The sequence below is a fragment of the Lacerta agilis genome, chromosome 15 (genome assembly GCF_009819535.1).
Source record: "Lacerta agilis isolate rLacAgi1 chromosome 15, rLacAgi1.pri, whole genome shotgun sequence".
Classification (NCBI taxonomy): domain Eukaryota; kingdom Metazoa; phylum Chordata; class Lepidosauria; order Squamata; family Lacertidae; genus Lacerta; species Lacerta agilis.
Genome location: NC_046326.1, coordinates 20,950,828 through 20,963,821, shown reverse-complemented (window position 1 = coordinate 20,963,821; position 12,994 = coordinate 20,950,828). Strand labels below are relative to the sequence as shown.

At 45.9% G+C, this 12,994-nt stretch overlaps 1 protein-coding gene across 1 annotated transcript; it reads right to left on the bottom strand.

Annotated features, from left to right (window-relative positions):
* Positions 1-3,298: 3,298 nt before the first annotated feature.
* On the bottom strand, positions 3,299-12,510 carry LOC117060047 (TLC domain-containing protein 5-like). Its single transcript, XM_033172106.1, has 3 exons — positions 12,359-12,510; positions 8,948-9,146; positions 3,299-3,928 (listed from the first exon to the last, which is right to left on the bottom strand). Exons 2-3 carry the CDS (start codon positions 9,141-9,143, stop codon positions 3,390-3,392), a joined length of 735 nt encoding a protein of 244 aa, XP_033027997.1. The 5' UTR covers positions 9,144-9,146; positions 12,359-12,510; the 3' UTR covers positions 3,299-3,389.
* Between the last annotated feature and the right edge of the window lie 484 nt (positions 12,511-12,994).

The following is a 12,994-nucleotide window of genomic DNA, read 5'->3' as shown; positions in this document are numbered from 1 at the left end:
TAAAATGGAGATACTATATCAGCTTTCTCCAACTTGGTGCTGTCCAGATTTTAAGACTACAATTCCTATCAGTCAGCATGGCTGTATGATGATCCTGGGGCAGATGGAAGTTGTAGTCCAGAAAACCTAGAGCCCCCCCTCCCCCCACCCAGGCTGGGGAATGTTTTCTTATATAGTTGCTTGTAACTGACACACCAGCCAGGAATCAGATCCAGCCCCGCTGGAGCCAAGAGGTAGAAGACAGGACTCAAGAAAGCTGAGATTGTCCTCTGTTCTCATGACTGGGAGTTGTGGCATTCTATATAAGCCGCCATTTTTTTTATAGGTTAGATACGAGGCAGCTAAGCAGCTGTCAGCATTACACCTAGATATATTTCCTTTGGGGTGATTTGGTGGTGGTATATGTGTTTGTTGGGTTTGACTAGTGGTATAGTTTCTCTTGATTTTTTAAAAAAAGAATTCAGGTGTTGATTCAACCCGTCTGAATCAACAATTTGAAGACTTTTTAGTATATGAGGTCTCATCACTATACCCAAATGGTTTATTGGCGGTGGTGTCACTCCAGAGGTGTCAAATGGGGGGGAGGAAGTAGGAGGTAATCAAATAAGCACATAAATATGATGATTAATGCAGTTTATGGCTGCAATCCTGTTCCTGCTCACTTAGGAGTAAGTCCCATTAAACTAGGTGGTGTTTACTTTGTGTAGATGTGTAGATGTGTAGATGTGCATAGCCTTGTGCTGTAAATCCAAGGTAGATATTTCCTTACCATGCAATTCTATAATGTCTATGCAGAAGGAAGTCCCATATTCAGTTCAGTGGAGCTTACTTATTAGTAAGGATGGGCAAATATGTCAGTTTCAGTTTCTCATTTTTCCATTCCTATGTTCAGTCCTCCACATTTCCATAGCAGCTTACATTTTTTTTTTTTAAAAAAATAATAATCATGAAAATTCGGCAGCATTTAGTGCAGATTTCTCTGAATATTCAAACTTTTGTATGCAATTTTGCCTAATTGACACATTTTTGCAATACCATTTCCCCTGACACAGTTCAATGCTGTATGCTATTTTCACCAATAGATGCTTTTTGATGCACACTTTATCCCAGCATATTCATTTTTTTGGGGGGGGGGTATAGTTTACTTAGCTAGGCTACGTTGCAAAATTCAGACAAGTCCAAATTTCGAAGGATGGCTGCAATTTGGTTGACATATTGTTGCAAACAGAATTGGATTTATCCCTCATCTCCACTTACAGCTAAGTCATCATAAGACTGCAGCTTTCGCCTTCTCTCTATATACACATGAATGCCTATGTGTACATGCACACACCTGGACTGCTGGAGTCAAAGGGAAATGCCAGCAGCTTTTCAGGTGTGTGTGTGTGTGTGTCTCCATTTCACAAACCCAAAGCAGGCATCTGGCAACTTCTTGAGAAGTAGGCTTCACAGCCACACCAAAGTCTGAGCTGCAGGCAAGTCTCCTGTGTAGCCAGAGAGACGCCGCCCCTGGGAGATCAAGGGCAGCTTTCTGGAGCAAAAGAAGATTAGCACAAATTATCCCCCTGAGCACCGGAGAGAGTTCTGGATGGCAGATTCAGGACACGGCAAGGTATAAAAACCCTTCCTGTGAAAAGCACCATGTGGAAACCGACAGGGCAACCTGTAACCTCTTTATCTGTTCTTTCTGGAAATCGTTGCTTGGAGATTCCCAAGCGACTTCCATGATGAGAAGCGCCAGCGTTTGCTTTGACATCGGAGGGAGGGAGCAGCAGCAGCAGCTTTTAACTGCGGTGCAAAAAATAACACTTGTGACAGCTGGAGCAGTCTTCTGACCCCATGCTGATGCCCGTTTAGGAACAGGAGCAAGGAGTCTGCACAACTATCGCAGCTCTTAGGTTTGCATTGCCAAGAGAAAACATCTGCCATGGCCACCTTGAGTGCATTACAACAAGGGAATATCTGCTTCAAGGGGAAGGGAAGGGCTGCTTCTGGGTTAGGAAATAAGTTCAGCTGCAAATGGGGATTTTTTCAGATGCAGGCAAATTTCAAATTATTCCTGCTTCAATGCTGGCCTCGTCCATACTAGCATAGACCACAGCTAAAGATTCCTGGTAAATCTCTGGTAATCAAGCTGGCAGGCTTTAAAAAATTTAGTTGCCCCGAGTGCAAAATTGTTAGGAGTGCAAAATTTTAACACCCGGTGCTGCCTCAATACAGCTGCATACTTCCATCACTGGGCTCTGTTGAACCGGGAAGCAACCTCTCCAGACAATGGAACAACTCTTCGTTTCTTAAGTCTGTGGCTGCAATCTCTCAGGTGACGTGGACACTGTTAAGTAGTTGAATGCACATATGTACTCCATCCATATCCCTCCCTTCCACACAGCCCCAGGTGCTGGCAGCCCACATTACACCACTGCACAATGGTCCCAGATTTGATGTCTGCCATTTCCTCTTGAGATATCCTAGGCAGCCTAGCCAAGAGACTGTCAGAAGCCTGCATGGCAGTAAGGATGCACAGGCTTGGAGCGTGTATGGAGATCTTGTTGGTAGAGCCAGGGAGAATCGTCCAGTATCTCAATCTCTCCTGCTTTTGTGAAAGGAAGTTGTAGACTGTGAAATCCAGCTGGATGGGTTTTGGCAGTGTGGAGCAGCTGGAAGAAGCCAGATCCTTGCTTCAGAAAGGCTGCAACCTTCCTTGGCGTGGAGGTCAATGATAGGCAGAGTTGAAGCCAGTAAGAGGCAGAGGTAATTCAGGTTTTGTCTCCATCCTCTTCTCTGATAAGTTCTACAAAGGCACCAATGAGGCTAAGGAGAAAGAACCCATAGCCAGTGCCAGCTTTTGCACTGGTTGTAAGAAAAAAGGCAGGGCAAGTGGGGGGTGGCTGAGGTCAGATGGAGGTTGGTTGAGCAATGCCCTGTTTCCCTTACAGGCCAGCTTCCACTGGCCTGCAGGCTTTGTGGTTTAGTCCTTCCTCCTTGCACTGGCATTTTCTGCCAAGTTTCCTTCAAGGAGAATATCCACCCATCTTTCAAACCACGATTCATGTCTTGCGCCAAAGATCCCTCATCTTCGGAACGAGCTCTGGAGGTCAGTGGTTCCATGGTCCCCCACCCAATCCAGTTTTTGTTAGGTGAAGCACCTTGACAGTTTACTGTCCATAAAAGATGCTTCCTACTTCATAAGAGCATAGAATTGTAGAGTTGGGTGGGACCCCGGGGTCATCTAGTCCAACCCCCTGCAATTCAGGAATATGCAGCTGTCCCATATGGGGATTGAACTTGCAACCTTGGCGTTATCGGCACCACGCTCTAACCGACTGAGCTATCCAGGTTCCGTTTGCTTATTGCTCGATTAGGCACAACAGCCCACTGGGAAATCAAAGTCAGCATTTTGGCAGATGTCCGTTTTCCTTGGGAAGCTTTCCTTTTGTTTTTTTATTCTTCCAAGCACAATATTTCTTTGTTGTTTTCCTCCTGGCAAAACTGATGATATCCAGCATAAATGCCCAGGACACCACATACATTGACAGGATGCCACACTTTAGCATCAAGATGCTGTTGGGCGAAGTCAGCACCGACTGTAGAATCCATGCTCCGCCGGCGATGCGCAGCCCCAGGAAGAGAGTTACGAAAAGGTAATCCACCACATCCCCGAGGAGGTTGTGATAGCGCCCCATCTCCCGTAGGAACCAGCGTAGCTGCAGCAGAGGGTTGGTGATCTCGCTCACGAAGACGACGGCATTGATCTCGGTGGCAGACTTGCCAATCATCAGCACAAAAGCCAGGCCGCTGACACTCAGCATGTGGTGGTAGAGCATCAGGATGCCCTCGCTCTTGAAATAAATGCACCAGCTCAAGTCGAAGAGGAAGTATCCCAGCGACAAGCACATCAGGCAGACCTGGAGAGCCGTGTTGGGGTAGCCTGGAAAGACGAGAAAAAAAAAGGGTTGACTGAGTTTGCCATCCTAGAATCACAGAAAATTGCAGAGCTGGAAGGGACCACAGGGGGGTCTTCTAGGTGGAAATCTAATGTTGCTTGGGTAGTTTGAAATGATGACCATTGCACCTTATAGGTTTCTAAACTGATCTTTAAAATAGAGCAGTACCTTGGTTGTTGAACGGCTTGGTACTCGGACGTTTTGGCACGTGAGTGTTCTGGTTTGCAAATGTTCTTTGGAAGCCATGGTTTCCATGGCTTCTGATTGGCTGCAGGAGCTTCCTGCAGCCAATCAGAAGCCGAGCTTTGGTTTCTGGACATTTTGGAAGTCGAACGGACTTCTGGAACGAATTCTGTTCGACTTCTGAGTTACAACTGTAACTAAAAACTCATTTTACAAAATGAACACCCAGTGCTTTTGGCATTTGAGGTCCCAGACATATTCCCTTGTTTTTGTTTTTTGTTTTTGAACTCTCCATCATCAAAATTTGAGCAAGCTCTCGAATGAGAAACTTACCCTGAAAAGAGTATTTGGGAATGATATCAAATATCATGTTTATGCATCCAAAGGTCAGATTCTAAAACAGGAAATCTGGTTTTGAAGTTTTTTTGTGTGTGTGTGTTTTGCATGCATGCAAAATTCAAGCCTTGGTTCTGTGAGATGCTCCATAACTATTCCCAGAACAACTTCCCAGTTTTTAATAGCTTCTCTCCCACATGCTCTGGGGGGGGAAAGTCACAATACAGTGGCATCTCCAGGTCGGGCTGAGAGAGACCCCTGAGTCTGAATTCTTGGAGAGCCGCTGCCAATCCGAATAGACAATACAGGATGGACCAAAAGATCTTGGGAGGCAGTTTCCTAAGTTCCTGTGAAGTGGCATTGGGGCAAATAAAAAATGGCTGTGCGTTTTAAAGGCCACTGAAACTGAGAATTCTCATTACTCAGATAGACTGCTCCTGCTTGGAAGCTCTTCTGCAGAAAGTCTGCTGGTGGTGCAGCTCCTGATGCTGCAAACCCTTCATTTAATTCTGCACTACAGCCTTGGCAGCTTTCAGCATTGCACCGTAGGCAGGAAACTAATAAGAAGCTGCATCATTGCCCTTCTGGCTTGGGCTGCTGCTCATACTAAGCCTTGGAATAAGCTGGTGTCTGGCTTTTCATCAGCTACAAAAGCATGCCTGGTTATGCTACACTGAAAAATCAACACAGTTAACATTATTATGCAATACAGTCATACCTTGAATACCAAATGCCTTGCGAGTCAAACGTTTTGGCTCCTGAACGCCGCAAACCCAGAAGTGAGTGTTCCGGTTTGCAAACGTTCTTTGGAACTCGAACATCCGACGGGGCTTCCACGGCTTCGGATTGGCTGCAGGAGCTTCCTGCAGCCAATCGGAAGCCGCACCTTGGTTTCCGAACGTCTTGGAAGTTGAACGGACTTCCGGAACGGATTCCGTTCGACTTCCAAGGTACCACAGTAGTATATTTGATGCCCATTTTGTGCCTTTGTCTAGATGGTGCCCTGGGCCCCCTGATCACCCCAGCAGTAATTACACAAGTGGAGAAAAAGGGATTTGCAGCTGGTGTCAGTAGCTCAGATGTCACTCGGCCAAATGGATTAGAGTAAGAGCCTGCTCTGTGGAATTTTTAGACACCCCCACAAGGACGACAGGTGCCTCATGAAACAGTTATAAAGACCTAATCCTGGCGATCAGGAGCTGAACTAAATGCAAGCGAGGGCTTGCGAGGACACAGCAAGGGGAGAGGACGTTCACAGCAGCAGGCGTGGATCCGTTCCATGTGAAACGGAGGAGCGAAAGGCAAGGGCAAGGAAGGAAAGTGGCAAAAGACGGTGGGTCATCTGACAGCAGGGTAGCGGAAGCACCACCATTTGGGGGTCACTGTTAAAGTTCTAGACCTCATTGTTAGGGGTGGAAGCTTGAAATCATGTTGGCAATGTGCACTAACATGCTCAGGACTAGTAAGCAATTGCAACCACCACCAAGGATATTATAGCTAAATAATAATAATAATAATTTATTGTTATTGTTATTATTATATTATTATTACCCCACCCATCTGGCTGAGTTTCCCCAGCCACTCTGGGCGGTTCCCAACAGAACTTTAAAAACACGGTAAAAGATCAAACATTAAAAACGTCCCTGAACAGGGCTGGCTTCAGATGTCTTCTAAAAGTCAGATAGTTGTTTATTTCCTTGACATCTGACGGGAGGGCGTTCCACATGGCAGGCGCCACTACCGAGAAGGCCCTTTGTCTGGTTCTCTGTAACCTCACTTCTTGCAGTGAGGGAACCACCAGAAGGCCCTCGGAACTGGACCTCAGTGTCCAGGCTGAACAATGGGGGTGGAGACACTCCTTCAGGTATAATACTTCTTGGGAATTGTTGTACTTGCTTATTCTCTACCTATCTGTCTTTCTGTCTGTCTGTCTGTCTGTCTTAATAATAATAATAATAATAACAATAATTTCTGAGGCTAGCAATTCACCCTTTTTTTTGGCCACTGAACCTTCAGCAAAAATAAACTGGAAGTCTCAGATAACAGCTGACCTTTCCTGAAGCATCTTAGGAACTGCCACCAGGACCCACGCTTCGGAAATTGCAGAGATTGTGATGTCATTACAGGGCAAGTCTGATTTGTTCCCAGAACATGCAGACACTATGGCAATCAATCTGCGTAACCAGTGGCCATGCAGGGTAGCAAGCAGTTTGCTGGATTTTGGCAGAGACCTGCATTCAGATCCCTGCTTAGCTCAATCTTGGGTCAGTCATTATCACTCAGTCTGACCTACCTCACAGGATTGTCGTGAGGGAAAAACAGAGAGAATGGGAATGACATGTAATTAATGTATATAGTGCAACGAATGACTGAAAAAGTAAAAGTAGGGGCATAATAATGTTTTGTTGTTAAAGGAAGGTGTTAGAAGGTTACAGTTTACCTGTATACAAATGCTTCCAACTTGGAAACTCTGACCCACTGTTCCCAGATATTCAGAGAAGTGGAGGGGCTCAGTGCTAAGATGGGACCCTCTGCACATGGCCAGAGGTACTTTCTTTTTTCATTCGCTTCCATATTCTAGCACTTGTGATAAGTTCTGAAGATGAGCGCTAGCAAGTCATAGTTCAAAAATAAATCCAGTGTACATTTTTAGCTGTGTAAGGGAGCGTAGAGAATCATTGTGGGCAGGGAGGATGAAATAATGGACCCTATCCAGCAACATGGACTCTCTGATGAAACAAATAAGGGGGAAACATCTGCACTGATCAAACCCACATTCTATGGAGACGTTATTTATATAATTTCAAACATCATTTCAAAAGGACTAGAATCTTGCTGTTGAAAAGAAGAAGAGGTAGATAAAAACCCAGCAACAAAAGCTGAGAGTTGTAGGAAGCAGAAATTCTGCAGGGGGTGGGAGGTGGGGAATGCCGCAATCTGCAACTGTAAATGGGGTAATGCATTTGTTCATTTTGCAGAATTTACAGGCCAGTCTTTGGCATGTCTACTCAGAAGTAAGGCCCAACAAGTTCAATGAAGTTTCCTCCCAGGCAATCAGCTTTCCACGACCAGGTGCCTTCCAGATATTTTGGACTACACCTCTCATCAGTCCAAGTTGGCACAGTCGTGCTGGGTGGTGCTGATGGGAGTTATAGTCCAAAAGAGCTGGAGGAGGGCACCAGGTTGAAGAAAGCTGGTGCCTAGGAATGCCGTCTCCTGTTCTCCTTCAATTGGCTGATCTGGGACAGAGGGGCGAAACTGGGAAGTTTGTGTGTACCAGAGGAAAGAACAATTATGGCAGGGTAGAGGAGCGAGGCAAGAAGACTTGAGTGAGCTGGATGGAAGGCGAGGCAGGAATGGAAACGGCGAAGTGGATGGAGCCAGGAGTAGATGATAAAGTGCAGGAGTAAGACATCAGGTGGAGATCAGATTGGTGGGAACCTGGGTTAGGGGAAGCAAGGACAAATGGGAATCAAGAGTCTGAGCTACAAATCAGGAAGATGGTGGTTGGAATGTCTTAGCCAGGCCACTGCCCTCAACGCAGAGAATGACTTATTCCAAGTCAGACTGTTAGTCCATGTGGCTCAGTATTGTCTACACTGACTAGCAGCAGCTCTCCAGGGTCCTGGGCAGGGGCACATTCCCAGTCCTACCCAGTGATGCCACTGGGGATTAAATCTGGGGCCTTCTCTGTACAAAGCAGATGCTCTAGCACTGAACTGCAGCTCAGCTTCTCCCGGATATAAAATGAGGGAGATGATAGAGACCTGCCTTTTGGGGTCATTGTACAAGTTACAAGTGAAGCTCTTTGAACATCCCAAAGTGCTTTATATAAGTGCTGCATGGCATTATTTATACTCAGAGAACAAAAGAGATGTGAATGCTAGGAACACGCCTCCCACCCCGCGCAGAAAAAAAACAAATAAAAATGCCCCATATCCCAATTTTCTCTAAGTTCATAATAAAAGAAGTTGGGGAAGAAACTGGAAAAATGGTAGGGAAATGGAATCCTCCACTCTATTTTTCCTGGGATGTTTTCTTCCTGGGCCTTCAGATCTCTAGGAGCAATCAGGGCTGCAAATCACACTCTCAGCCAATGGTGTAGTGGTTAGAGAGTTGGACTAGGACCTAGGAGATCACTCACTCATTCATTCATTCCCACACATTCATGAAGTTCACAGGGCGTCCTTGGGCCAGTCACAGTCTCTCAGCCTAACGTACCTCTCAAAGGGTTGTTGTGAGGATAAAATGAGGAGGTGGAGAACTGTGTATGCTACTTTGAGCTCCTTGAAGGAAAGATGAGGTGTAAATGGAATGAATGGATGGGTGGATGAATAATGTCACAGCGGAGCTGTTCTTTTGGGATGGGGATGGCACAACAGGCAGAGGTTTAGCCGTGGTGGGAGAGCAGAGCAACTGCACCCACATTTGACACCCCCCGTCACCTCTGTCAACCCCCTCAAGAATGAATCATCTCTGCGTACCTGCATGAGTCAAAGGCCAGGGCCCGTCAATCAGAGCGATGTAGCCGGAGAAGAAGGTGACAATTAGCCCATGCAAAAGGGTGACTAGCCGGCAGCTCCATTCGGGGCTGCGATGCTTGTTCCGGTACAAGAAGCCGCCATAGAGCGACAGCCAGGCCACAAGGCTGCAGATCACTTGCAGAATGATGACGATCATAATCTTGTAGCCAAAAAAGAGCGGGGAGAGAAAGGTGTGGATTAAGTCAATTACAACTGGGGACTTAAGGAGCTGACAAATTCTGTCCCGTTGCGGTTTCATTGCAATCAGTGCTGTTTCCACTCTGCTACAGTTCGGCTTCTGCTAAAAATCAACATTATGCATCTTACTATCTGCCGTTGTTGAAATTTATGTGATTAATTTCAAGATTAATTTCAATTGATGGGGGAAATGTCAGAACCAGTGCAGAAAATAGTTATTTTTGTAAAGTTCAGAGACAAAGAACAATTGCAGTGAATGCCAAGCATATTGTCTTGCATGATTTCCGACTGTGACCTTGGATGAGCTCGCAAATTTTGGGATTGACCAATAGTTTGACTCAGTATATAAGGCAGCTTCCTATGTTCCTATGTCTTAAGGGAAGGGCTGTAGCTCAGTGGCAGAGCATCTGCTTTGCCTGCAGAAGGTCTCAGATTCAATCCCTGGCATCTCCAGGGAGGGCTTGGAGAGACCCCTGCATGGGGGGGGCACCCTGGGAAGCCACTGCCAGTCAGTGCAGATAATATTGAGCTGGATGGATTGATTTGGTACACAATACTTTCAAACATTCCTATGATTGCAATAATAATATTCTGGAAAGTCACTGGCCCTGTGAAAAAAACCCTGGTCATTTGCGCAAGCAAAAGAATGTAGAACTCAGGCAGGAAAAACACAGAGTTCATCCCAGTAATATCAGTGCCTTGTGTGAGCCAATGGCCCACATTGCCCAAAAATTCCACACCAAATAACCTGAATTCTGAGAGCTGTAGGAATTATGCAAATTAACAGAAGTTATGCAAATATGCTTCCATTTCATGTGATTCGTATTATTTTGCACAACTCTGCTTTTGTTAGGGGATGATAGTTACTCAGGACACTGATATCTGTCCCCTGATTGCTGGAAATGTTGAGTCAACCTTGCCATGTCCAGATTTCAGCCAAAGTTGACCATGCACTTTGACACATTCTGTCTCAGCCATAAGGGCTAGAAACTTGCCCTGATTTTTTAAAGCAGAGATTCTCAAGATGTTGATTACTGCCTCCAGACCAAATGCTGCCTTTTTCTGGATACACACAAACAGGATACACTCTGTCCTGCTTCGCTGCCTGAGGCAAAATGGGAAGGTGCTGCCCCTTCTCAGTGGAAGCTCAGCTTACCAGGGTTCTGCAGCAGCAGTGGTTTTCCATGAGATCTCCAGTGGCAGGGGAGGTGGGGTGTCCATGGGGGCACTGCCTCATGGGATTCTGCCACTCAAGGCAATTGCTTCAGTCTGTCTCTTGGGCTGGCTGACCCTGTTTCTACATACCCCTGTCTTGCACATTATTTGTTTAAAAAATGCAGTGGAAATCTTAAAGGTGGACTTCTTCTCTTTAAGTAAGGTATGGGGCAGGGGGCATCTGCTGTGCTTTAAGGAATCCCAACTGCTCTCTTGCTTAAGGGATACTTGCTATACAGGTTCCACAAAAGGCCTGTTTCAATATGTAAAGGCACGGCCATTCAAGAGGTTACTTAATTAGGTCAACCACTTAAAAACATCCCTTAATGATTTTTAGTCAGCTGAAGAGGATAAATCCAGCTTTTGCTTCCCCTCCCCAACAGCTGCTTGGTGTCATCGCCTTTAACCAGGGTTACACAAGCGCAAACTCAGAGCCTACACTGCGAACATTATCAAGGCAATCAGTCCCATTCATTACTCTTTTATAGGGGACATGGGTGGCACCGTGGTGTAAACCACTGAGTTTCTTGCCAACTTAGCAGTCAAAAGCATACCAGTGCAAGTAGATAAATAGGTACTGCTGCGGTGGGAAGGCAAACAGTGTTTCCATGCGCTCTGGCACTCATAACGGAGTCCTGTGCATTTAGTCATGACCCGGGAAAGCTGTCTGTGTATAAATGCTGGCTCCCTTGATGTCTGAAAGAAGGGATGAGTGCCACACTCCATTGTCTAGTGTGACTGGACTTAACCGTCCAGGGGTCCTTAACCTTTCCTTTACCTTTTTTTTTTTAAAAAATAATATTTTATAGAAAGGCATTTTCCTTTATCTGAGTTTTCTACAGCAGTTGACAAAGCTGTGGGTGGAGCATGGGGAGGACTGCAACCCTGGCACAAGACTGAATAAGCAAAGGAAGCAAGACCCCAACCAGGGGATCAAGTGAGCCTTCTGCTCATTGACAATTTCAAAATGGATGGAGCTGCAAGAGACACCATCTAGTGGCTCGCCCTCGTAATCACAGTTGTCAAAGTCGGGCTGGGAAAGGGGTTTCTATGAACTAGTAGTTGGGCATTTGGTCTGAGTACACACTCCAGTGCACTCTCAGTGCTGGTTTGGGATGCAGTGTAAACACGACGTTAGGCACAATCCATATCTACCCTGTATGCAGTGCTAGTTTTCTAGGGAAAGAGGTGCCGGAGCTCACCATGAGCTTCTCCCTCGTTCTCTTAGAATGGCAATGGTGCCCACCTGAGTGGTGCCAAAACTGAGCTCCGGTGAGCTCCGACTGAAAAAAAAGCTCCTCTATGTATCCTTTCATTTCTTAGGAAACACTGCATTTTGATGCGTTTCCCCCAGCTTTATTCCAAATAGAGAAAAAGAATGACCCAGTTTTAGGCCAGTAATGTGTACACAACCTTAATGGTTCTGGTCCCCAAAGTTTCTAGCAGCAGAGATTCGACAGGCACCCTCACCTTTGACTCCCAGGTCTCTCTTGAAGACTGTTTAATGCCAACAGGCCTACACACTTGAGTAGACAGTCATTTTAATGATGGTTCTGTATTGCTCTTAAAAGCTTATCATCATCATCATCATCATCATCATCCTCACTAAAATTTGTATACCGGCCTATACCCGTAGGTCTCAGGGCAGTTCACAAGATAAAAACACATGATAAAAACACAAAACACACAATAAAAACAAAACCAAGAAGAACCCAGTAATTTTGCTGTGCGGTGCCCTGATGCTTTGTGAGAAGGTGCTATATAAAGATGTTTACACATAAATAAAACCAATCTCTGGTAGGACATCAGCTAGCAGACAGTTCCGTATAATCTGTGTGTTTTCCAGATTTCCCCCTGCTCTTTTCCCTCACCTCCTTCTGCTACTTAGCCCCTGGTGATTTCACCAGCCCTACAAGCAAAATGAAAGATACAGTGGCATGATTCCCACCAGGTACTCACAAACAAGTTCCTTGAAACAGGAATGGCTGTGACTCCACCAGCAGTCCAGCAATCAGCCAGTGGCCTCCTCTGTAATTTCTTGCTGAACAAAGGACTGTATTTGTCTCAAAGGGCTGGCTGAGCAGTGAATCTTCCCTCTTCCTCACACAGAAGCTCAGGCAGCAGTTTTAACTTCCCGGTCCTAGTAGCATGGAGGCAAATCCCCCAATGTGCATTATGAGTCACTGGGCTCCCCGATCTCTTATAACCTTCCAGTTGAGGCCAGGTTGGCTTATTATGACTGCTTGTCCTTCACATTTCCTTTTTATGACAGACTTACTACGTCTGTTGCCGGGCAAGTAAAACCAGATTCTTTTATGATTATACTTCAGAAGGACCTGAGTGAAAAAGTGCAGGTTGGTGAGGACAATTGGCTGTCAGGAAGAGAGGAGTGTTCCTGTTCCTCCTCCTCCTCCTCCTCCTCCTCCTCCTCCTCCTCTCTGGACTCTCTGGAATGAGATTAGGGTCATTACACTTACCAAATGGTTTTGTGTGTGCTTTGCAGGTGTGGCCCCAGATCAGACGCTGTCCCAATAGGAAGGTGGCCGTCAGTGGCTACTAGTCACAATCCAGTGCCAGAATGGGGCCACATAAGGA